This window comes from Myotis nattereri (assembly GCF_964212035.1).
Source record: "Myotis nattereri genome assembly, chromosome: 11".
Classification (NCBI taxonomy): domain Eukaryota; kingdom Metazoa; phylum Chordata; class Mammalia; order Chiroptera; family Vespertilionidae; genus Myotis; species Myotis nattereri.
In genome coordinates, this window is record NC_138086.1 from 82,931,844 (window position 1) to 82,956,449 (window position 24,606).

Sequence of the window (24,606 nt, forward strand, 5' to 3'; positions counted from 1 at the left end):
GCTGGAAATGAGGAGACTGAGAGCCCTTTCCGAGCCGTCGCGCTCGGGGTCAGCTGCACGGCCATGCGGTGGACACGCCGCCCGTGACGGGGGTGCTGGCTGTCTCCCGGGGCTGGTGGCGGGTCCTGGTGCTGGTGCATGTGGGGCACCCAGTGCAGCCACAGGGCGGGGCAGCCGGAGCGGCAGGACTGGCCGCCTGTCGGGGGCGGAGGGACAGCTCAGAGCTTTGGTGACCGGCTCGCTCTCTCCTCCTCGTCTCCCGACGCCCTTGGGGGAGGAGGGGGTGCGCAGCTCGCTCCGTCCCACACGGAGAAGGTCACAGTTTCAGCCTTGGCTGGGGCTGCCTGTCCAGGGGCCCCCGGTTCTAGGACGGGTGGGACGTGCGGCTGTGGGCTGTATCCGGCCCCCCCAGGCATGTGGTCTGGCCCTGCCAAGACGCTGGGTTAGCTGCCTGTTGACCAAGCGCGGCCGCTGACCTAAGGGGGTGACTCTGTGTGGCCGGGTGATGTCATACGCGCCCGCAGGGCCCTCGGCAGGAAGCGGTTTCCACCGCCCACCCCTGCCCTAGGGCAGCGGCAGCTGCTGCGGACCCTCCGCCGACGTGGCCGCGGCAGCAGTCACAGCTGGGCCTGTCACGACTGGGCCTCAAGGTCCCTCCCCGGTCGTCCAGGGAGCGGGCTCCTCGGGCCAGACTCCGCTCCGAGATCCAAGCGAAAGTTCCGGGCGCAGAGCGGGAAGAGCATCCGCACCGGCTCCTGGAGACACGCGTGGGCGGCAGGGCCCTGCTCACCACTCGCCCCGCCCCGGGAGCCACGCCCTGGGAGCCACGCCGCCGGGCATGAGCACCAGCGCGTTCACTAACACAAGGGGCTGCCAGACAAGGGACGGGTGTCTTTTCTACAAAACCGTGTTCTCAGCACGTGAGAGCCGGTGCCCCCGCCACCACTGCGCCCGGGACCCAGCCCAGCGGCCCGTGTGGGCCCAGGGGGCGGCCACCGTCCTCCCGCTGCGCGGTGCCTCCAGCCTGGCCCCTGCTCTGGCCCATTTCTGACGCGATTTTGGAGCCGCGAGCACCCACGTTTCTCTAAGCAGAGGCCCCACTCAGACCCAACTTTCCAGGGAGCTCTGGGCGGCCCTGAGCCTGGTGACGCCGTCTGACCTCACATCCCAGGGGCTGTGCTGAAATCGGGGCAGCGGGGGGTGAGACAGCCCCTGTGCCCGGGAGGGGTTCCCGGAGGAGCCGGCGTGGAATGAGTCACGGCACAAACAGCGTGCGCCCGAGGGCCTCGGCTCCTCCCGGTGCTGCGGGTTCTGACCTCTGAGCCTGTTCGGGCCGTGACTCCCCGTGGAAGCACTCGGCCGCCCCTGTGGGTCCCCAACACGCCTTTGGGGCACGGGAGGGGGGTGCCCACGGAGGGTGGCCTCGGGCGCGTCCGCTCCCCTGTGACGCTGACACGTGGTCCGCCCGCCAGTCTGGCCCGCTCCCCTGTCGGAGGCGTGTGGCCAGGGGCCGTGCGGGGGCCAGGCCGGCGCCCTGGGGGCCGTGCGGTGTCAGCTGGGGCCACAGCCCTGGGCGGGGCTGCTGCTTCCTACAGGGTAGGGGCCTGCGCCTGGGTCCACTGTGGCCTCGGCGTGTCTGTGGGGACCCGGGTCCGGGAGGAGAGGCGAAGGTGGCTCTCATGGTGCCGCAAAGAATGGGGACCTGGTGGGCGCCGGGCCCAGCGCAGCCCAGGACGTGCCTGTCACCGTGTCCGCGCGGGGTGACACGCCGTCTCTCCTCCCCAGCGCCGACCAGGCCCTCGACAGGTTTGCCATGAAGAAGTATTACGACGACAAGGTCTCCGCTCTGATGCAGCCCTCCCAGAAACGGTACGTGCCCCGCCGGAGCGGGCGGCCATGAGGGCCCACGGGTGCACCGGCAGACAGAGGGCCCCGGGCGGCCAGGAGCGGGAGGGAGGGCTCCCTGGTGCGGGAGGCAGGGCCGCCCTCCTGCTGACCTGGTGGCTCTGACAGGCAGCCCCTGGATGAAAGGGGAGGCGTGTGGAGCCCCCTGGTGGCCAGGCCTGGCGGCAGCCAGCCCTCTGATCCCAGGGCTCCCACCCCCGGGTGACCCTGGGGAGCCCCTGTTTATGCTGCAGGACAGAGGAGCTGTTCGCCACCAGGACGGTGGGAGCACCAGGAGAGGAACTCGGCACCTTCCTCAAAGCAGGCTGCAGCCGGGTCGCCTAACTTTGTGTTTAACCGTCCAGCTTGCTTCATGCACAAACCCAGCGGCCTATTTTGAACTAACGGAGCACAGTGCGGGAATTGCAGGCGTAACTTAGAGATTTTTAAAAAAATACGTGAGGCTGAGCCTGCTGGTGGTTCAGGCGGAGGGCGGCCATCCTGGGCGGGGACACCCATGCCATGGTCAGATATTGGGGGGTTTCCTGGTGCCTGGAGTGAGGCCCCCCTGGGAGGAGGGAGGGGCCGTGGTCGGGCAGCATCGGGCAGGCTGGGCCCCCGCTCCGGCCCCTCCCACACCCCGAGCCCCAGGGCCCAGCGAGGAAACATCCCATTAATTATTTTTATTTTATTATTATTTTTAAATATATTTTTATTGACTTTAGAGAGAGAGGGGAAGGGAGCGGGAAAGAGACAGGAATATCAATGATGAGAGAGGACCATGGATCGGCTGCCTCCCCTGTGTGCCCTGACCGGGAACCGTGACCTCCTGGTTCATAGGTCGATGCTCAACCCCTGGGCCACGCTGGCCGGGCAGACTCGTCCCTGTAGAACCGTCCCCCTGACGGTCACGGGCACATGTGGGACGTGCAGGCACCACCGGAGACGCACGGGCTGCATGGCCGTCGTCTGGGTCCCACGCGGGGCGGGCCATGAGGTGCCACCTGGGCGCTCACTGCCGGTGCCTTGCAGGTACGTCCAGTTTCTCAGCGGGCTGCTGTCGGGGACAGTGAAGATGAACGCCTCGCCCCTCTTCCTGCATTTCGTCATCCTGCACGGCACCCCCGACTTCGACACGGGCGGGGGTGAGTGTCCCCACCGCGGGCTCGAGGTCCCCTGTCCCTGCACTGCACGGGCACCCCTCCATCCTGAGGCCCAGGCCCCCTGGCCAGGACTGGACAGAGCCCCCTCTGCGAGGTGGGGCCACTCGCTTATCAGGAAGGACAGACAGCCCAGGCGACCCCGGGCCCCTCACGCTGCCGTCCGACTGCGGCGCTGAGTCCAAGCCAAAGGCAGCTAGTGGGCGCCGGCTCATGCACCTTTCCCTCTGTCACCCTCCCCGCAGCCCTGCGTGGTTCCTCGCGCTCACGGAAGATCTCCCTCTCTCCCCCCTGCAGTGTGCCGGCCCTTCCTGAAGCTGTACCAGGCCATGCAGCCCGTCTACACCTCGGGGATCTAGTAAGTGCATCGGCCTCGTGGGCTTGTGCCGGGAGTGGCATCAGGCAGTCGGGCCAGCTCTGCAACAGGAGGGCGTGGGCAGAGGATGCCCGTGGTCAGTGCTCCTCGGTGGCTGGTGCTGCGTCCCAGCCCAGCTTCACCACCGCCACACGCCACACCGCCACACGCCACATGCCACACGCCACATGCCACATGCCACACCTCCACATGCCACACACCACATGCCACACGCCACACCTCCACATGCCACATGCCACACGCCACACGCCACACCTCCACACGCCACATGCCACACGCCACACGCCACACCTCCACATGCCACACACCACATGCCACACGCCACACCTCCACATGCCACACACCACATGCCACATGCCACACGCCACACCTCCACACGCCACACCGCCACACGCCACACCTCCACACGCCACATGCCACACGCCACATGCCACACGCCACACCTCCACATGCCACACACCACATGCCACATGCCACACGCCACACCTCCACACGCCACACGCCACACCTCCACACGCCACACGCCACACCTCCACACGCCACATGCCACACGCCACACCTCCACACGCCACATGCCACACGCCACACCGCCACACGCCACACGCCACACCTCCACACGCCACATGCCACACGCCACACCGCCACACGCCACACGCCACACCTCCACACGCCACATGCCACACGCCACACCGCCACACGCCACATGCCACATGCCACGCCGCCACACGCCACACGTCACACCTCCACACACCACACACCACACACCACACCTCCACACGCCACATGCCACACGCCACACTGCCACACGCCACACGTCACACCTCCACACACCACATGCCACACCTCCACATGCCACATGCCACACGTCACACCTCCACACACCACACTGCCACACATCACACCTCCACACGTCACACCTCCACACGCCACACCTCCACACGCCACACGCCACATGGCACCGCCTGGGTGGCTGTCAGGCTCACAGTGGGGCGTGGACAGAGGGCGGGACCCACATGCTGTGGGGAAGGAAGCACTTCCTGCCCTGTGACGACCTTTACCGTTGGCCTTTCTCTGCCCTTGGCATTTTATTTTTCTAAAGTATATTTTATTGATTTTTTACAGAGAAGAAGGGAGAGGGGCAGAGAGTTAGAAACATCGATGAGGGAGAAACATCGATCAGCTGCCTCCTGCACACTCCCTACTGGGGATTTGCCCGCAACCACGGTACATGCCCTTGACCGGAATCGAACCTGGGACCCTTCAGTCCGCAGGCCGCCGCTCTATCCACTGAGCCACACCGGTCAGGGCTGCACTTGCATTTTAGACAGGATAGATGCACATACAGTGGAGCCTTGACTTACGAGTGTCCCGACTAACGAGTTTTTCGAGATAACGAGCCGTCTCTCGGCCGATTTTTTGCTCTGAGTTGCGAGCTAAAATTCGGGTTACAAGCCAGCTTCAGACACCCCACCACTAGCTGGCGCAGCAAACGTCACAGTGAACACCACAACATCAGCCCAGCATCACGTGTCTCACTCCTTCACTGTTAATTTGACATACGAGTAATTTGAGTTACGAGCTCTGTCATGGAACGAATTAAACTCGTAAGTCAAGGCCCCACTGTACTCAAAACTTTTTAATATATTTTTATTGATTTCAGAGAGGGAGAGAGAGAGAGACACCAATGATGAGAGATCAGGGATCGGCTGCCTCCTGCACACCCCGCACTGGGGATCGAGCGCACAACCGGGCCTGTGCCCTGACCGGGAATTGAACCGTGACCTCCTGGTTCATAGGTTGATGCTCAGCCCCTGAGCCACGCCGGCCGGACCAGGCTCAGAATTTGCACCCATTCTGGGCTGTTTGGTGTTGGCCTAGGCACCTGTGAACATTCAGAGAGTGAGTGGAGGTGAAAAGTGCCCCCACCCCCATGTCGCCACTGAAAACCAGCTGCCCTCGCTTCTGGCTCGCTGGGCCCGGGCCGGGGGACAGCGCCCTCCGCTAATTCCGAGGCTGAGGCGTGGTCCCCGTGTCCTGCGCGTGCCCGTGCGCTCGGGGTGGCCCGCGGTCCCTGCCGAGGCCTCAGCTCCTGCCTGGCCGGCAGCTTCCGCTCCTGCGCCTTATGCCCGAGGATCCCAGGAGCCGGCCGGGCCCTCAGAAGTTCTGTGTGACTCTGAGCTTCCAGTTGTCGGGTTGCTTTTCTCCAAATGCCTTCCTCCCGGGAGGCCCTGAGATGACGTGACCATCGCCTCCTTGTTTTTCCAAAGCAACGTTGGCCCCGAAAACCCCAGTCGCATCTACATCGCCATAGAGCCGGCCCAGCTCCTGAAAGGGGACGTCATGGTGAGTGCTGGCCCCCTGCGCCCCGGCCACCGCTTGGGGGAAACGTCACCCTAGAACAGGGACAGGGAACCTTGGCCCCAGAAACCCTGTGCGAAGGGGGGAGTAGCCATTACCTCAAGGCAGCTGATTAATCTGAGGGAAGCTGCTGTACCAAGAGGGACAGAGTATATCCCAGCCACTCAGTATGTGTCAGCCACTGCGCCCCCACAGCCACGTTCATGGCCACTCAGTGCGTGTCAGCCACTGCCCTCCCCGCGGCCACGTTCACGGCCACTCAGTGCGTGTCAGCCACTGCCCTCCCCGCGGCCACGTTCACGGCTGCTCAGTGCGTGTCAGCCACTGCCCTCCCCGCGGCCACGTTCACGGCCGCTCAGTGCGTGTCAGCCACTGCCCTCCCCGCGGCCACGTTCACGGCCTCTCAGTGCGTGTCAGCCACTGCCCTCCCCGCGGCCACGTTCACGGCCACTCAGTGCGTGTCAGCCACTGCCCTCCCCGCAGCCACGTTCACGGCCTCTCAGTGCGTGTCAGCCACTGCGCCCCCACGGCCACGTTCACGGCTACTCGATGCGTGTCAGCCACTGCCCTCCCCGCGGCCACGTTCACGGCCTCTCAGTGCGTGTCAGCCACTGCCCTCCCCGTGGCCACGTTCCCGACCGTGAGGTGCAGCCTTTGTTGGTCAGAGGCCTTCAGGGGAGGATATAAGTCGTGGACCTGCCTTTGGCAGCCGAGTGTGAGATTCAGCAGGGTCATCACGGGCGGCTAATGCTCAGACGCCGATTCCTCGAGCAGGTTCTGATTCCTGGGCCGGTTCTCAGGTGGAACCATCATTGCCTTTCATGCATCTTGACCATAGAAAACGTCATACGCGTGACGTGATTCTGGGAGGCGGGTGCAGAAATTAGCTTGTGTGGAGCTTGTGTGGCCCGGATCGGTGACACGGTCCAAGGGATAGCTTTTTGTTTTATTACAAATGATTCATTCATCGTTTGAGGATTCTCATGAATTTCCCCTGAAAATATGGGTTTTAAGACTGTTTCTTAGTGGCTGTGAACTCCATCGTGTCCCACCTGAATTCTCACAGTATCAAGCCAGTGGGGTCAGGAGGAAACAGACCCCTGGGCACACTGACACCCTGGGCACACACACACCCTGGGCACACCCACACCCTGGGCACACCCACACCTTCGGCACACCCACACGCTGGGCACCCCCACCACAGGCACCCACACCCTGGGCACCCCCACCCGGGGCACCCACACCACAGGCACCCACACCCTGGGCACCCCCACACCCTAGGCACACCAACACCCTGGGCACCCACACCACAGGCACCCACACCCGGGGCACCCACACCACAGGCACCCACACCCTGGGCACCCACACCACAGGCACCCACACCCAGGGCACCCACACCCTGGGCACCCCCACACCCTAGGCACACCAACACCCTGGGCACCCACACCACAGGCACCCACACCCGGGGCACCCACACCACAGGCACCCACACCCTGGGCACCCACACCACAGGCACCCACACCACAGGCACCCACACCCTGGGCACCCCCACACCCTAGGCACACCAACACCCTGGGCACCCACACCACAGGCACCCACACCCGGGGCACCCACACCACAGGCACCCACACCCTGGGCACCCACACCACAGGCACCCACACCCAGGGCACCCACACCACAGGCACCCACACCCTGGGCACCCGCACCACAGGGACTCACACCCGGGGCACCCACACCACAGGCACCCACACCACAGGCACCCACACCCTGGGCACACCCACACCCTGGGCACACCCACACTCTGGGCACGCCCACACCCTGCACACACTTACCAGGGGAGCAGCCCTCTGGCTGGGGCCTCAGGTCTGTCCAGCCTCCCTGGCCACTGAAAGGGAGGGGCCTGTGGGGGAAGGGTCATGGGGGAGGGGCCTGTGGGGGAGGGGCCGTGGGAAAGAGGGCCCTCAGGTCCTGAGGGCATGAGAAGGGGTGAGGCAGCAGCAAGGCCTGGAGCTGAGCGCTTGGCCACCCCAGCGCCCCAGCGGAAGCTCTGGCGTCCGCTCCCCAGCGGGAGCCCTGAGGGTCCCATCCTGAACCCACGCTCTCAGCCACCGAGGAGCCGGACGGGAGGCGAGGTTTCTCGTGGCTGGGCTTCGTGTTTTGTTTGTTTTTTAAGTGTATTTTTATTGATTTCAGACAGGGAGGGAGAGAGAGAAACAACGATGAGAGACAATCATGGACGGGCTGCCTCCTGCGCACCCCGCTCTGTCCTCCGCGCCTCCCCTGTGAGGCCGTCACATGGGTCAGGCCCTGGTGACCTCCCCACCATCACCTCCTAGAGGCACAGCTCTGAGCACAGCCTCAGACGCGGGGCAGCGCGCCAGCGTCCGAACCGGGGGCGCGGTCCGCCTGTCTCCCTGTGTTCATCCAGCAACCCTCCTGGAGGGTTCCCTGTGAGGCCGGTTCCCTGGGGGCGGCACCGCCGGTGAATGGCCGGGCAGACCCACACCCGGAGCTCAGATTCCAGGGCTGGGCGGTGCCGGGGTCTGCGGGCCAGGGGCCTGGTGTGACTGCCCAGGCGCAGGGACGAGCTGCAGGTTCCTAGGTGGGCGCGGGGCTCCTGGCGTCCCGCCTGTGCCGCTGTGCACATCCCAGGGCCGGACCCTCCCGAAAATGACCCCAGGAATCAGCGCAGGAAGAAAAGATGCTGGGCCATTCCCGGGAGGGGGTGGGCGTGTCCCGGGAGCGGGGTGGGCGTATCCCGGGAGCGGGGTGGGCGTGTCCAGAAGCCAGGTGGGCGTGTCCCGGGAGCGGGGTGGGCGTGTCCCTGGAGCCAGGTGGGCGTGTCCCCGAGCCCGGGCCCTTTGGTTGCTGAGTCTGAGAGGCAAGGCAGGTCCCAGTCCCCTCCGGTCCCCGCTCCGCGTCCCCGTGACCCGCCGGCACTTGTGTGCTCCGTGCGCCTGGCTGCCCGCGGTTGGCCGGGCCGGCACCTCTGCACGTGGCGAAAGTGGGCGGAGTGGGAGGAGCCCCAGCCTTTCCGGGGCGGGTGCATGTGCGGCCCTTGGTCGGCTCCTGGGCCCCAGGGGAGGCGGCCTGGCCCTGCCCACGCTGGCCGCTGGCCGAGGAGGGGGCGGAAGGCGCGGGCGAGTGGAGCTGTGCTTGTCCCTCCTCCTGCCCCGGGGCCGGCACAGGTGGCGCCCGCGCCCGGCACACCTGGCGCTGAAGGGCAGCTCCTCCGCGGGAGGGGAGGGCAGGGCGCAGGCGCGGTAAACACGCGGGCGTGATGTCACCGGGTGAGGAATGCGTGGGGCCGGCCCGTGGGGGCGCCCAGAGCCCGCTCGCCGGTAAACACGTCGCGTCCTGCGTGTCTCATCCTGCGCTGTGGCCGCTGCGGCTCGGGCCCCAGGCTGCAGGCTGCAGGCTCCGGTCGGGACGCTCCCAGGGCCTCCAGGAGCAGAGACCGCTGTGCGCTGCGTCCTGCGAGTGGAGGGCAGGGCAGGGCTTGCCTCTCCCTGTACTGGCTCCAGGCGGCTGTTTCGGGGCCTCCTGTCCCCACCTCCCAGCTTCCTGCGTGTACGTCCTTCCCCCTGACTGTCTGAGTCCCCTGGGCTGCGGGGCTGGGCTCCTCCCGCCTGCGGTCCCAGCGCTGGGGCCTCGGGGGTTCAGGGGCAGCAGCACCTGCTGACCCACCTGCGGGAATGAAGGGCCAGCGGAGCCCCAGTCGTCGGCTCCGTGGACTCGGGGCGCGGGCTGCGGGAGGACCAGCCAGCCCGCTGCGGCGGGCGCTTTCTCGGGAGACATTCCTGAGGCCTGTCTAGACAGCCACCCGCACAGCCGGCGAAACGGCTGACTCTCCTGGTCAGGAGTGCACTGGGGGTCCCCCCGTTTTTGCGGTCTGTGTTACCCACGCGGGAGCTGCGATGATTCAGGGGTGCATCTGGGGAGGCTGGCCTCGGGCGTGGGGAGCAGGACTGGCCGACCCTGAGCCCGGCAGGTGCTCCAGGCTGGCCCTCGAGCCTCGCCCCCGGGCCAGGTGCTTGGCTGCTGTGGATGGAGATGACAGCTGCCTCGGTGCGGCCAGGGACCGGGCGTGGCTGTGAGAAACCAGCACCTGCCATCAGCCGCTCAGGGGCCCGCAGGTCAGCATCCCTCACATAGGGACCCGCCCCCCACGTGCCCGTCACGGCTCAGAGTCCACCCTGAGCACGGCAGGTCGCCTGTGGCTGGTAGAGAGCAAGGCTGGAGGGTGTGCGTGCCGGCCGCACAGCATGTTCCAGCCATTCCTCACCTTCAGACTCGCGAACCTCAGACCATGCCCTGCCTTCCTCTCTCTGGGTCTTTCCCCACCCCCATCCCCTGCCTTCCTCTCTCTGTGTCTCTCTGCATCCCTCCTGTCTCCTGCCTTCCTCTCTCTCTCCCTCCCTGTACCCCCCCCCGTCTCTCTCTAATCGCAGCCCATGCATACGCATGCTGCACATCACACACGGTAAGGACCACCTGCTTCTTTTGTGGGAACACGGAGAGTTCAGACGACAGAAACGCTTCCTCACAAGCATTTGTTGATGTTGAGGAGAAAGAGGCCATGGATTCCACGTGGCACACGTCTCCCTGGAGACTGCCTGCGGGGCGTCTGCGTGGCCATCGAGGACTGAGACCTGGGCATTGCGCACCGGGGTCCCCTGGGGACAGCCCTCCTCGGCCTCCTGCACAGCCACAGCCTCCTCAGCCCTCCCGTGCGCGCCTGTGCTGTCGCAGGCGAAGGGAGGAGGGCTGTCCGCAGCCTGCGTTCCTCTCCCCAGGTGAAGTGCTACCACAAGAAGTACCGCTCGGCCACCCGCGACGTCATCTTCCGCCTGCAGTTCCACACGGGCGCCGTGCAGGGCTGCAGCCTGGTGTTCGGGAAGCAGGACCTGGACAGCGCCTGCCAAGGTGAGCCCCGCGGACGGAGGCGGACAGTGTGGAGGTGCCACAGGTGCCCGTGGGATTCTCTCTTCTCCCTGCCCCTCCCCTAACGACCCATTGGACCAAACTGTGACCAGTGCCAGGAAGGACTGACAGCTGACAGCACAGCAGGCGTTCTAGAGAAGCAGCGAGCCGCGGACGTGTCCATGCGGGCACTGGGGCGGCTCTGGGCTGCGTGTCCTGGCCGGGTGGGGGGACACCGGCCTCCGTGCCCCGTCCCTCACCCCCTGCGTGCCGCTGAGGCCGCTCTCTGTTACAGACGATCGCTTTCCTGCCAGCGGGAAGATTGAGCTCGTGTTCTCGGCCTCCCCCGAGAGGATCCAAGGTGGGTGCAGGGCGGGGCCGGCCTGCGGGGCTGGCATGGGGTCTCTGGATGTCGTCCACCTTTGCCCGTGTTTGGAAATTTTCATGATATAGGTTTTTTTAATTTGTTGTGGGTTTTTTAAAAATCCTGACCTGCAGATACTTTTTCCATTGAGTTTTAGAGAGAGTGAAGGGAGGGGGAGACACAGAGAGAGAAACATCGATGTGAGAGACACACATCGATCAGTTGCCTCTGATCGGCCCGGGAACCAGCCTGCAACCCAGGTGCGTGCCCTTGATCGGAATCGAACCTGCGACCCTTCAGTCCCTGGCTGACGCTGTACCCCCTGAGCCACACGGTGCAGGCTCCTGATACAGGTCTTCATCGTAGGCTGTTAGCGGCGAGGACGGGCCACGTCCTGTCCCCTAAGTTCTGTCCCTCCTCCCGGGGGCGGTTACGCCAAATGTTTACGCTTCTCCTTACCGAACAGCCTATGTTTCTAAAGAAGATGACACATTCTGCAGTCGCAAACACCTGTGTTTAAAGTAGATTCTCCTGCTTCTGAAAATGCACTGGAAGAGCCAGCAGCCCTTCATCCTCGGCTTATGGCTCGTTTCCACCCTGAGATCCCTGCGTGTGGCCTCTCAACCCCGTGTGCACTCGCTGTGTGAGCTGGTCGCCCTCCTGGCTCAGCCCCCGACAGCCGGGAGCTTCTGAGCCCAGCCGCACGCGTGGGCCGAGGGCCGCACCCGCCTTTCCTTCCTGCAGAGCCGTTGCAGTGATGTGTCCGGGTCGGTGGGGGCTTGCGTGGCGATGCCAGGCCTGGAGGGCAGGGCTGACCAGGTGCCCAGCCCCAGAGCCGCCAGCTCGGCTGACTGATCCGTGTCCCCGCCCCCTGCAGGCTGTGAGCATTTCCGCAGCAACCATGGCGTGAGCGTGGACTTCAACACGGCCGACCCGCTGATCCGCTGGGACTCGTACGAGAACCTGGGAGCTGATGGGGAAGGTGCGTCTGGGGGTCTGGCATCGTTGCCACACGTTGGGTCAAGATGGTCCCCGAGGGGCCGGGAGGCTGGGAACCCCACCTTCTGTGTAGAGGGCAGTACCCCGCCCTTAGGGGTTTGGGGTGCTTGCGAGATCAGGCTTGGCGACTTGGGTCAGGGTCTTGGTGGGGCTGTGATGGGCGGTGGCCAGTCGGTAAGATGACCACCTGGGAGCTTCCCCGCCGATGGTGTAGCTGCCTGTCGCCAGGGACCGCTCCCCTCCCCATCCCTTCCCGTTGCACACGAGGCGTCAGGGCCGGGGCGGGCGGCCGTGGCAGCAGGCCTTCCGGTTTGTTTCTGTGTCGCTGCTGGCCTGGGCTCGGGACTGCGTCATGTCTGTGTTCACGAGTCCCCCTTCCCACACCTGTTCTCCGCTCACCTCGGATGTGCACTCTGGTTGGGCCGCCGTGAAGGAGGGAAGGGCTGTGTGTGCGGGTTGACAGGGAGAGGCCACCGGAGGCGACTGATGTCCGTGGGCACAGAGTCTCCTGGGTTCCTGAGAACTCGGTGGTTCATCTCTTTCAACCACCGACTGAGACCAGACCCTGGTGACGGGCGGGCCCAGGCCTCTCCCTGCAGGTGCACTTCCTCCTTGTGGGGCTCAGACATCCTGGCAGGAAAGAGCGCCGCCTTTAAATATGTGATACGTGGAACCAGGAGCTGAGAGAGAAGGGCCCCCACGCAGCCCCTCCCCTGTCGTGGGTGCAGGTTCTCTCACCTCCCTCTTGTCTCAGCACAGGTCTGGGCCTTCCTCCGAAGGTGTGCAGAGCGAGCAGACCCAGGGCCCGGGGAGGGAAAGCTGCCCGTTATGGGGGGGGGGAGGGAATTGGGGGGGGAACGCCGCTTCGGGGTGACAGCCTCCCCCGTGGGACCTCGCAGGGCCCAGGAGAGGGAGGCGGAGGCCGCGTCCTGGCTGGTGTTCAGAGGAGGCAGTGGTTGCAGAAGCTGGCCCAGGACCCGCGCTTGGCACTGCCTGGCAGGGCGGGGGAGGCCTGGTGCCTGGCCCTGCCTTGAGGAGCTTTTCTCCGCCTCCTCGGCCTCCAGGGTTCAAATTTCACCAGCCCTGAGTGCACTGAGCCCCACCTCCTGTTTACATTGCCTGGCCTTTGGGGGAGTCAAAGTCCCTGCTCAGCCAACAGGCTCCTCCACCTCCTGTGCTCATGCTCGTGGGGGCGGGAGGCGGTGCTGGGTGGGGGGGTGAGGAGGCCGGCCCTTGGGAGCCACGCCCCCCAGGATGCTGCTCCTCTGGGCTGGAGCTCTCTTCCCGGAAAAGGAAAAGCGGGTCCCACATAGGCTGAAGGGGCTGCTGGGCGGCGTGGAAGGTAGGCAGGCGTGTGCGTGTGTGTGCGTGTGTGTGCGTGCGTGTGCGTGTGTGTGCCTGTGTGTGCCTGTGTGTGCGTGTGTGTGAGTATGTGTGCGCGGCTGTGTGCATGCATGTATGTGTCTGGGTGAGGGTGGGTGGCTTCTGCAAAGCCCCTGGCGCCGGGACAGCCGTTCCGCCTGGGGGTGCACAACAGACAGAGCGTCCGAGGCAGGAGATGGTGGCGGTGGGCGCGGAGGAGGCTGGGAGCCGAGTGACAGCCGGGGTTTCTATGGCAGGAGGGGCCGTGCCGCCCGCCTCGGGAGACTTGGTTCTCGGGTCAGCAGGGTGACTGCTGCCTCGCGGGATGGAAGGTTTGAGGCGGGCGTGTCTGAGAGGCCTGGCTGCACTGCAGAGGCTGCCAGGCCGGTGCCCTGGGCAGGCCAGCAGGTTGGGGCACGGGAGAGGGGCCGCGCTGGCCCCCGCAGCCGCCTCGTCCAGTCGCCACGTCCAGGACATGCCAGTCGCAGCCCCTCCATGTCCCAACGCGGTGTCCGCCTTCCGGAGCCGCCCCGGGACACCCGGAGCCGGACCTCCCCGAGGTGGGTCCCTCGGGCACGCCCCTTCCCGGAGGCGGCTGCTCTGGCCGGAGCGCCTCACTCCTCCACTGGCTTTTCCTCTGATCTGTTTCTCCAAGAATCTAGAGGCCGCTCGTTTCTAGAAAACATTTGCAGAGCTCGGGTGCTCCACGCGGCACCTCTCAGCAGCCCCTTGGCAGGCACGGCGGCCGTGGCACTGCCAAGAGCCTCCTGCCTGGCCCCTCAGGCCGCTCTGAGCTTGGGGCTCGGCTCCGAGTTTGGGGCTCGGCTCCGAGTTTGGGGCTCGGCTCCGAGTTTGGGGCTCGGCTCCGAGTTTGGGGCTCGGCTCCGAGCTTGGGGCTCGGCTCCGAGTTTGGGGCTCGGCTCCGAGCTTGGGGCTCGGCTCCGAGCTTGGGGCTCGGCTCCGAGTTTGGGGCTCGGCTCTGAGCTTGGGCTCACTGGGCGTGCACCCTCAGGAAGAGAAGTAGGTGCTGTCGGGGGCACGTCTGGAAACCGCCCGGAGAGCAGTGGCGTTTACCTGTCGGGGGACGGGGCGCACGTCACGCCGTGGGGACGCAGTGGTCTGTCACCACCCTTGGCTGCTCCTGTTCGAAAAAGAGGCAAAGGGCGCGATGCTGCTGACCGTCAGCCGCGGGGTCTCTGCCGGCTGCAGGGATGTGCTCAGAAGCCCAGCACGGGCGGGCGGGCAGCTCGTAGCCCTGTAGCCCTGTTGGCTCTGCCACGGGTGGTATTCCCTACAAAGGCAGGCGTCTTAGCTCAGCAGGAGGCGGGCTCTGGTGATGGAAGTGAACGTAGATCTGGTAGCAGTTAGAGTGGCTGCAGCCGCCCAGGAAGGACGGACGGTCTGCAGGAGGCCTGGGCCGGGCTGAGTCGTGGCAGTGGCTTACGGAGCCTGGGCACATTTGTTAAATCCGTTCTCCAGGGTAGTTCTCTGAGCATAAGGTCTGTTGAGCTGAGACATTAGTCAGACACGAGGGGACTCTCCTGTGCCCCGGCCTCTGCGCCCCAGAATGGACCCCGGGACCCCAGGGCAGCCCTCGGCGAGGCCCAGGAACTCGCCCGAGGCCACACGCTGTGCTCAGGCCCGGGTCAAGCCCAGACGGGTGATGCCAGGAAGGCTGGAGGGGAGCGGACACAGGCAGCGGAGCCACTGACGGAAAAGGCCGCCAGCTTAGCACAGGGAGGCCGGGGCCGGGCCAGGGTCCCAGGGAAGAGCCCGGTCGCTGCCCACGGGGCCCGGGAGGTCCTGTGGGGGGAGCAGGGGAGCAGGGGGGGAGCGGGGAGGCAAGAGCAAGGAGGAGGGGCCCACAGGGCGCCTCGTTCTGCCGTGCGTCTCAGTTCTGCTTGATTTCGTGAACATTTTTATTTTATTTTTTGAAGTACATTTTTATTGATGTCAGAGAGGAAGGGAGAGGGAGGGAGAGAAACATCCGTGATGAGAGAGAATCCTGGCTCGGCTGCCTCCTGCACGCCCCGCACTGGGGATGGAGCCGCAACCCGGGCCTGAGCCCCGACGGGGAATCAGACCCTGACCTCCTGGTTCCCAGGTCGATGCTCAGCCGCGGAGCCGAGCGGCCGGGCCCTCGGTCATTTCTACATCGAGGTGTGATTTACATGCGGTGACGTTCACTCTGTTTAGTGCACAGTTGTAGGGGTTTGTCCTGTCCCGAACCCACCAGAACCAGCAGAACCTTCCTTCTGCACGTCATTCCCTGCAGCTTCTCCTTCCCCCCCCCGCCGACCCCCACCCCCACCCCGTGCCGGGCGGAGTCGAGCCTGTGGGGCTGCGTCCACGCAGAGCGTCCGGTGCAGAGGCAGCTGGTGGGCGGTCTCTCCTCTGGACACTTGTCCTGGGGGCCGAGGCCGTGGCGCCCTCCGTGGCCACAGGGAGCTGTGCAGATGGTCCCACCAGCGCCTGCACGGTGGGGACAGCTGGACGTGCTGGTTTGGCTGGTGGCCAGCGGAGCGAGTCACCTGGAGAGCGCCCACGGGGCTGCTGGGGCCATGTCCAGAGGAGGCCCGTCCTGCGGTGGGTCGGGCGGGCGGGCGGGCAGGGGCCGTCCTTCATGGGCTGGGTCTGGGGGGGCGAGCTGAGCAGCCATGGGGACCGGCAGGCGCACTGGTGATCGGGGCCGAAGCGCACGTCCACCCAGCAGCCGCCAAGCCCAGGCCTCTGCCTGGGACCGGAGCCGCCTCAGGATGGGTGGGGGGAGGGGGCGGGGATGGAGACAGGGCGCTCCAGTCGTTGCTAAGGAACGGCGTGTGTGCGTGTGAAACGGCAGAGAAAACATTCAGGCAAATTCCTTTCTGACATTAAACTGCTGATCGCACAGAAAGTGGTGGGTTGGGTTTGGGATTCCTCAGTTAAGGAGCGGGAAGCAGGGGCGAGGCGGGTTGGAATTCCTGGGGGTGTTCAGCGGGGTTCCACCGCAGGGAGGGCCCCCACGGCCCCCCAGCCTCCGATTCTCACCTGTGCGGGCTCCCCTGCCCCGCCCCTGCGGCTCTGCATTGCTGGGGATGCGGTGGGACCCTCCGGGCGGCCGCTGCCCTGGCTCCCGGGAGGCGCTGGAATGAGCTGTGGGCTTCATAGGCCAGTTTCAGGCTCACTGTCCTCTGACGTGGGAATAACTCACCTGGAGCAGCCTGGCCTGGCCACACCCCTTCTCTCGTCCGCTCCCTCTTCCCGCCTCTTGCCTGTTGACTGCCTGGGAGGTGCACCTGCCTCCCCCCCCTCTGCTCCCGTCCCTCCCCAGGCCGCCCCCCCGGGAGGACCCCCGGTTGCCCCTGGTCCCTGGCCGTCAGCACCAGCAGCCTGGCCTGTGCTGGGTGAGCCCTGTGCCGTCTGAGAGGCACATTCCCACAGAAGGGAGAGGTTCTCGGAAAGTATTTCCGAAGAGTCTCAGAAAATGGGGGGTAGCTGCACACACCCCTCCCCATCCGCCTGGAGACGGCCACTTCTCCGAGGAGGGCTGTGGGGGGAGGGGCACTCCAGCTCTTTCACAGTGAAGAGTTGCTTTTCTTTAAAATGTATGTATTTTAATGATTTTCTTGTAGAGAGAGACAGTAAGGGAGAGGGATAGAGAGATGGAAACATCGATGAGAGAGAGACGTCATGGATCGGCTGCCTCCTGCACCCCCCCCACAGGGGGTGGAGCCCGCAACCCGGGCATGTGCCCGACTGGGAATCGAACCGGTGGCCTGTTGGTTCCTGGCTCCATGCTCAACCGCTGAGCCACACCGGCCGGACAAAAAGTTGCTTTTTAAGTAAACCTGTCACCAAGGAGGACAGACTCATAGAGGCAGAGATGGGAGAGGGCCCAGGTGGCTGATAGCCAGCCGGCTTGCCCACCTTGTTTTAGGGTGACATTCAGTTCTGCACCTGTTTGGTGGCTCAGTGGTTAGCATTTGGAAGGAACGTCTCTATCTGGCTGATCCTTAACACATCTATGAGCGTACACCTGGGCACACACGTGTGAGCACACGCCTGGGCACATACCTGGGCACACACGTGAGCCCACGCCTGGGCACACGCCTGAGTGCACAGGTGGACACTGGTTAATTTGTGTTCAGCCGTGATGGGAAGGAAGTTTTCATCTTTTCTGAGCTTCCTCGTTTTCTCAGGTGCTTTGGAAATGTTTTCTGAGAACCTCTCCCTCCTGTGAGAACGTACCTGTCAGAGGCCAGGGGCTGGAGGGGGGGGAGGGGGGGCAGGGGTGGGTGACGCAGCCGCCGCCCTCTAATGAGGCACCAACTGCACGGCCCATCTTCCTTCCGGCTATGCGTGCTGCGCCTGCGTGTCCCTGGGCGGCGGACAGGCCGTGTCTGTGGGTGATGGCCAGCGAGGCCCTGGCCCCGGGAAGGCGGGTCCTCCAAGGGGGCCTTGGTACTGGCCGCTGGGTGGGCTCCCCGCACACCCAAGGCCGCCGTTTCCTTTCCTGGCCGTTGTGTGGCGATCGGGGCGGCGTTGGCGTCTGTGTCTGAGTCCTGCCCCTGGCGCCTCGGCCCCTCCCTGGCCCAGAGACGCCGCAGTGGCGGGGAGACCTAGGCCGGTCCTGCCCTGTCTTTCTCCATCGAGGACACGAGACTTGAGCAGATCCCAGCGCTGTCTGTCCAGGAGGAGTGGGCCGGGCTCCGTGGGTGCTGACGGCGGGGAGGGAAGCCTGCCTGATCCTCGGGGCCCCGTTCCTGCTGGATTTTCGGGGATGAGCAGGCAGGGCTGAGCTCAGCATCCCCCCTGCTGGTGGAACTAACAGCGAGCCCTCCGGCAGGCGATTCTGAATGACCGTCACTGCATAAAAAAGACATGGCCCTGGCTGGTTTGGCTCGTTGGATAGAGTGTCGGCCTGCAGACCGAAGGGTCCCGGGTTCGATTCCCGTCAGGGCACATGCCTGGGCTCCAGCCCCAGTAGGGGGCGTGCAGGAGGCAGCGGATCAATGATTCTCTCTCATCATTGATGTTTCTATCTCTCTCTCCCTCTTCCTTCCTCTGAATCAATAAAAATATTTTTTTAAAAAGAAAAATTCCTTTAAAAAAAAAGGAAAAGGGCAGAAACGTCCCGGGCAGACACGGGTCACCTGAGCTGCTGTCCGTGGGCTTTCGGGTGCAGGGCTGGGGGACTCGGTGCTGTGCGCTGTCCGTTCGGAGTTTGTCTGGGCAGATGCCCACCCCATTCCCAGGGCCCCGCCCCCCGGGACTGACGGCCTCTCTGTCCCTCCCCCAGTGCTGCACACGCAGGGCCCTGTGGACGGCAGCCTGTACGCCAAGGTGCGGAAGAAGAGCGCCCTGGACCCCGGCGTCCCCGCCGCCAGCAGCCCGGACCACGGCGACCACACCCTGTCGGTGAGCAGCGACTCCGGCCACTCCACGGCCTCGGCGCGGACGGACCGGACGGAGGAGCCCCTGGCCCCGGGACCCCCGCGGGGCCTGAGCCCCCAGGAGAAGGCCGAGCTGGACCAGCTGCTCAGTGGCTTTGGCCTAGAAGATTCCGGAAGCCCCGTCAAGGACATGACCGATGCTTGTAGCAAGGTCAGCGGGACGCGTCACGTCGTGCCGGCCCAGGTCCACGTGAACGGGGACGCCGCCGCGGCGAAGGACCGGGAGACGGACATCCTGGACGACGAGGTGCCCAGCCACGACCTGCGCAGCGTGGACAGCGTGGGGACCCTCTCCTCCTCGGAGGGACACCCGGCGGCCGCCCTGGGCCCCTTCGCCGGCCACCAGAGCAGCCACAACTCGCTCCTGTCGGACGGGTTTGGCAGCAGCGCCGGGGAGGACCCGCACGGCGCCCCCGTCCCGGACCTGGGCCTCGGCGGGGAGCCCCTGTTCGCACGGGAGGCGTTCGGGAGCTGCGAGCCCAAGCCGCCGCCGCCCGAGCTCCGGGCGCCCTGCGCGCTGGCCCAGATGCCGGCCTACGAGCCAAGCGGCTACTCCACGCAGACCTGGGTGCGCCAGCAGCAGATGGTGGCCACCCACCAGTACAGCTTCGCCTCCGACGGGGAGGCCCGGCTTGTGGCCCGAGGCACGGGGGACAGCGCCCGTGGGGTGCAGGCCCAGCCCGGGCTCCCGGTCATCCCCACCCGGGGGGCCAGCAGCAGAGTGGCCACAGGCCCCGGACCACACACCCCTGAAACCCAGCGGCCCACTCCCGGCAGAGCCGGCAAAGCCAGGCTCCCAGGCGTCAGCGCTGTCAACGGGACTGGCCCGGAGCCCAGCCCGGACCCCTCCCCGGGCTCCCCCACCCTGGACATCGACCAGTCCATCGACCAGCTCAACAGGCTGATCCTGGAGCTGGACCCCACCTTCGAGCCCCTCCCCACCCACATGAACAAGCTGGGCAGCCTGGCCAGCAGCCCCTCGGCTCCAGACGGCGTGGGGGGTGGGCCCCGGGCCAGCGGCCGCCTGCAGGACAGAGGAGGGGACCCCGGCCGGCCCCCCGGGCAGCAAGGTGAGCTGGCGTTTCCCGGGCGCATGCTCACTCGTCGTGTTCTGCAGCGTGGCCTCGGACGGAGTGGGGGTGGAGGTGGCAGCTGGCCCTGTGTGTACCCTGGGGCCCCATCCTGGTGGTGAGAGGCTGCCAGTGGGTGGAGGGGGCGTGCGGAGGGACGATGGGGAGAGAGGCAGGTCCAGGAGAGCAGGGGCTGAGGTGGCGGAATCCAGGGCACGAGCTCCAGGGCCCAGCACAGGGCAGTGCAGCCTCGTGGGGACCCTGGGTGCACCCTTGCAGCCGAGCGGCCCATACTCAGGGAGCCGGAGCGGCCCATACTCAGGGAGCCGGAGCGGCCCATACTCAGGGAGCCGGAGCGGCCCATACTCAGGGAGCCGGGGCTGCAGGGCCCTTGTCCCCGAGATGTGGGGGAAGGACCAGTCGGCCGTCCTGTCCAGCTGCTGGACCTGGGAAGGCAGATGACTGCAGTGGACAGGCAGTGACCTACCGTGCGGACGGGGGAGGGGAGGTCAGGGCTGAGGACCACCCAGGGGCTTTAGCTGCATGGTTTTCCCGTTGGTGGAACGCAGTCCCCAGGGACTCCTCATTTGCGAGGTGATGCAGGACAGAGCGCGGGGGCTGGGTGTCTGCTCCGCGGCTCGTGCTGAAATCGTTTGGGAAGCTCACCACTTTCGTTCCTGGAATTTTCCTTTTAAAGAGTTTTAATATTATTACTGCTTTTTAGAGAGAGGAAGGGAGAGAGAACATTGATCGCTGCCTCCTGCATGTGCCCCAACCGGAGATCGAAGCCCAACCCAGGCGTGTGTCCAGGAGTCGAACCCGCAACCCTTGGGGGTGCGGGATGACGTTCCCGCCGACTGAGCACCGGCCGGGGCCGGAGCTGGAATTGTGCTTTGAGAGAATCTCAGTTCCTTTATATAAAAGTGACTCCGTGGCGTTTTGAAGGGAAGGACGTGACCCTCGGCCCCAGACCAGCAGCGTTCTCCGCGCCTGCTCACTCGTCGCAAGTTCAGCTGCGGAGCCCTCAGCCCTCTGCTCCCCGTGGCAGGAAGCACGGCCTTCAGGGGGCGTCGTGCTCAGAACCGTGGTCATGTCGGCAGGTTCCGTCTCAGCAAACCAGACACTAATCCTCAGACCCTTGTGGCATTTGGGAATGACCTTGACCTTCTGGCAGGAAGGCTGTGCACAGCTGACCCCGAGCCACAGATGGCCCAGACACAGGCCTGGCTGTTGGCCTCAGACAGGCAGAGCGGGCAGAGGGCAGGCAGAGGGGGCACAGCAGGCAGAGGGCACAGTGGGCAGAGGGCAGGCAGAGGGGGCACAGCAGGCAGAGGGCACAGTGGGCAGAGGGCAGGCAGAGGGGGCACAGCAGGCAGAGGGCACAGCAGGCAGAGCGGGCAGAGGGCAGGCAGAGCGGGCAGAGGGCAGGCAGAGTGGGCACAGCAGGCAGAGCGGGCACAGCAGGCAGAGGGGCACAGCGGGCAGAGAGGGCACAGCAGACGGGGCACAGTGGGCACAGCGGGCAGAGGGGGCACAGCGGGCAGAGGGCACAGTGGGCAGATAGCACAGCAGGCAGAGCGGGCACAGCAGGCAGAGGGGTCACAGCAGGCAGAGCGGGCACAGCAGGCAGAGGGCACAGCAGGCAGAGCGGGCACAGCAGGCAGAGGGGGCACAGCAGGCAGAGGGCACAGCAGGCAGAGGGCACAGCAGGCAGAGGGGGCACAGCAGGCAGAGGGGTCACAGCAGGCAGAGCGGGCACAGCAGGCAGAGCGGGCAGAGGGCAGGCAGAGCGGGCACAGCAGGCAGAGCGGGCACAGCAGGCAGAGCGGGCAGGTCCGAGCCCCTCACTAGCATCATGTTTCCCACTTCCCTGCATCGTCGTGGGTCAGAGCTCGTCCCTGCTCAGGGCTGAGCAATATTCCGTGTGTGAACGGCCGTTGCGGGCGGCTGTCCGCTCCTTGGTGACGGACAGTTGAGCTGTTTAACTTTCTGGCCACGGAATCGCGTGCGTGAGCGCCCAGGCACGGGGTCTGTTTGGACACCTGCAGGCAGTTCGTTCACGGCCGAGGAGCCCGCAGGTGTGAGGCGGCTGGAGGACGGCCCCCGGGGGGGGTGGGGGGCGGCTCCGTGTCCGGGTAGAGAGGAGCCCCTTAGGGCCCCGGGAGAACGACTCACTCACCTGATCAGGTGGGTGGAGGTTAGAGGTCAGGACGAGGGCGGCAGGGACCGGCCGGGAGCCACAGCTCCGACTTCGTACGAAAGCCGTGAGCGTCTCCCCGTGGCACCCGGCACCATGGAGGGTTCTGGAAACCCCCTCGCATTCCTAAGCGTGAAAACAAACAGGAGGTGGGCCCGAGGGCGGGCGGCCCGGGACCCGCGTGGCGCTGTGATTGCTGAGGCGACGTGTGTGAGGCCAGTGAGTCACTTGGGGGGCAGGTGATAAAGGAGAGACTCAAATGCGCGGGAGGAACGGTAGCCGCCCAGCCCCTGTCATGGCGCCCCAGACCCTCCGTGCGGGCCCACGACGCAGGAGCGGGACATGGCGAGACGCCTCCCTCAGACCCCTCCTGTCCCCACCAGCCAGGCAGCTCAGTGTCCGGGGAGAGGGGCTCGTTCAGGAGGCAGGAGTCTCATGCCCGGGCCTTCACCTCCCCGTGCCCAGACCTGGGGCTCCCCCCTCCCCGTGCCCGACCCTGGGGCTCCCCCCTCCCTGTGCCCAGCCCTGGGGCTCCCCCCTCCCCATGCCCGGCCCTGGGCTCACCCCTCCCTGTGCCCGGCCCTGGGGCTCCCCCCTCCCCGTGCCCGGCCCTGGGGCTCCCCCCGTCACTGGGTCAGTGTCCCTTCTCCCGTGTTTCCTGAGCACCTACTGTGCGCAGACAGTTCCAGACGCGGAGCAGACAGACAGTCCCTCTGGCGCCGGCCCGGGAGGCGGACAGGAAGCAGGCATGTCTCTCAGGAGCGTTGGGTGAGCCCGTGACGCCGCCCGCAGCCGTGTGTCTCTCCTCACAGGCTCCCCGGGCGACGAGCTGCTGCGCAGAAGGCTCCGGAAGCCGAGCCTCGGCCAGTACGACAACCACACTGGGGGACCGCCCTTCTCCCAGTGCGGGTGGGGGACACCCCTAGGCGTGGAGCAGGCTCCGGGCCGGGCGCCTTTCCTGTTGCCAGCAGATGCCAAGGAGGTACGGCACCCCCACCGCAGCCCATCCCCCACCGGCCTCCCCGCCCGCCCGCCCCCCAGGGGTTCCTGGGCGGCAGGGGTGCGGTGGGGGGACCCAGGGGTGCGGCTGCCAACTCCCAGTCACTTGGCCCCTGACCCATGGGTGGGGCTGTGGGTGGGGAGCCAGCCCCGTCCCCGTCCCCCGTCCCCACCCTCAGACGCTGACTGGAGGCGGCTTCCCCGGCCGTGTCGCTTTCAGACGGTGACTCCCGCGCATCCCGCAAACCTCGGTGAATGTGTGGTCGACGGCAGGGTCTTCTCTCCGAGCAAGACCGGCAGCGGCTCCGCGTCACCCACCCCGGCGTTCCCCGTGTCTCCGCTGACGCCGTATGGTGAGGACGGAGGGAAGGGCACCCCCGGTCCCCGCCCTGCCTCTGGACACGGCCCTGCTCACCCTGCGTCTCTTCCAGTGACCACGCCCCCGCACCACCCCGCCTTCAGCCCGCCCGGGCCCCCGATGGGCAGCGCCAGCGGCCTGTACCGAGCGGCTCATGGTAAGGGTCACCCCCCCCCGCTCCAGGCGCGTCTCCTGTGTGTGTCACGTCTCAGCGAGGGGTGGGGGTGGCATCAGCAACGCGTCTCCGCCTGCCGCCCAGTGCGGCTGCGTGTCTGTGGGGCGTCTGTGAGGCGGGCCCCTGGGGAAGGTCACAGTGGCCTCGGCGGCCGGGCAGCGGGCACAGCGCGGACTTGGGAGAAGACACGGGACCCCCTTTAAGAGGAAGGGGCCCCGCGCTCAGGCGGTGAGGCAGCCCTCGCCACGCCCGGTGCCCTGACCTGTCCTGGCTCCTTGTGTCCTCGACACTGGGCACTGCCCTCGAGCTTCCAGGGGCATGGCCGCGGCTGGGGTGGGGCAGCTTCTGGAGGGTTCCACGCCGGCGTGTCAGGGGCCGGGGGGGGGGGGTGGCAGGCGGAGTGTTACCTGCTGGCGATGGGGTGCTCAGCCCCCTGCCATGCCTTCCCCAGGAAGCAAGGAGACCCCGTGCCCCTCTGGGGAGAGGCACTTGCGGGCGAGGCTGTGGTTTTATTTCAGAAGAAGTCAGTCCTCAAAGCCTGACACGGGAACGTTTTGCCAGGCCCGCACCCCTCCCTGCGGACTCGCTCTTTGGCGCCTCGTGAATGTGACTGAGAATGTCTGCCAGGGGCTGGAGCCGGTGGGACGGTGGCGTGTGCGACCTGGGCAGGCCCCGTGGGTGGGGACCCACAGGCTGGGGTGGGGCAGCTCCTGTCACCCCCTCCCGCCCCCTGATGGAACATGAGAAAGGGAAGGTGCCGGCTGGAAACTGCGTGAAAATGAGCCGCAGAGGCGGGCAGGCTGGCGGGGGGCGAGGGGACAGCTCTCGGTCCGACACCGAGCCACACGGGCGCCGCGTCCCCGTGCCTGCCACCCCTGGGCGGCCAGGGCCCTGCTGCTGCTGCTGTGGCTGAGGGGGCCTGTCTCTGAGCTGGGGAGCACCTCCTGTC

The 24,606-nt window shown here is 66.1% G+C and overlaps 1 protein-coding gene across 1 annotated transcript in view; it reads left to right on the forward strand.

Moving 5' to 3' along the window:
- Positions 1–24,606, forward strand: part of TNS3 (tensin 3) — a 53,242-nt gene that overhangs the window by 3,806 nt on the left and 24,830 nt on the right. The window contains exons 5-15 of the mRNA XM_081101887.1: positions 1,786–1,869; positions 2,917–3,029; positions 3,342–3,402; positions 5,688–5,763; positions 10,575–10,704; positions 10,997–11,062; positions 11,943–12,047; positions 18,705–19,928; positions 22,938–23,107; positions 23,345–23,477; positions 23,556–23,639. Of these exons, the coding sequence (XP_080958013.1) occupies positions 1,786–1,869; positions 2,917–3,029; positions 3,342–3,402; positions 5,688–5,763; positions 10,575–10,704; positions 10,997–11,062; positions 11,943–12,047; positions 18,705–19,928; positions 22,938–23,107; positions 23,345–23,477; positions 23,556–23,639 (2,246 nt within the window). The remainder of the gene's footprint in view (positions 1–1,785; positions 1,870–2,916; positions 3,030–3,341; positions 3,403–5,687; positions 5,764–10,574; positions 10,705–10,996; positions 11,063–11,942; positions 12,048–18,704; positions 19,929–22,937; positions 23,108–23,344; positions 23,478–23,555; positions 23,640–24,606) is intronic.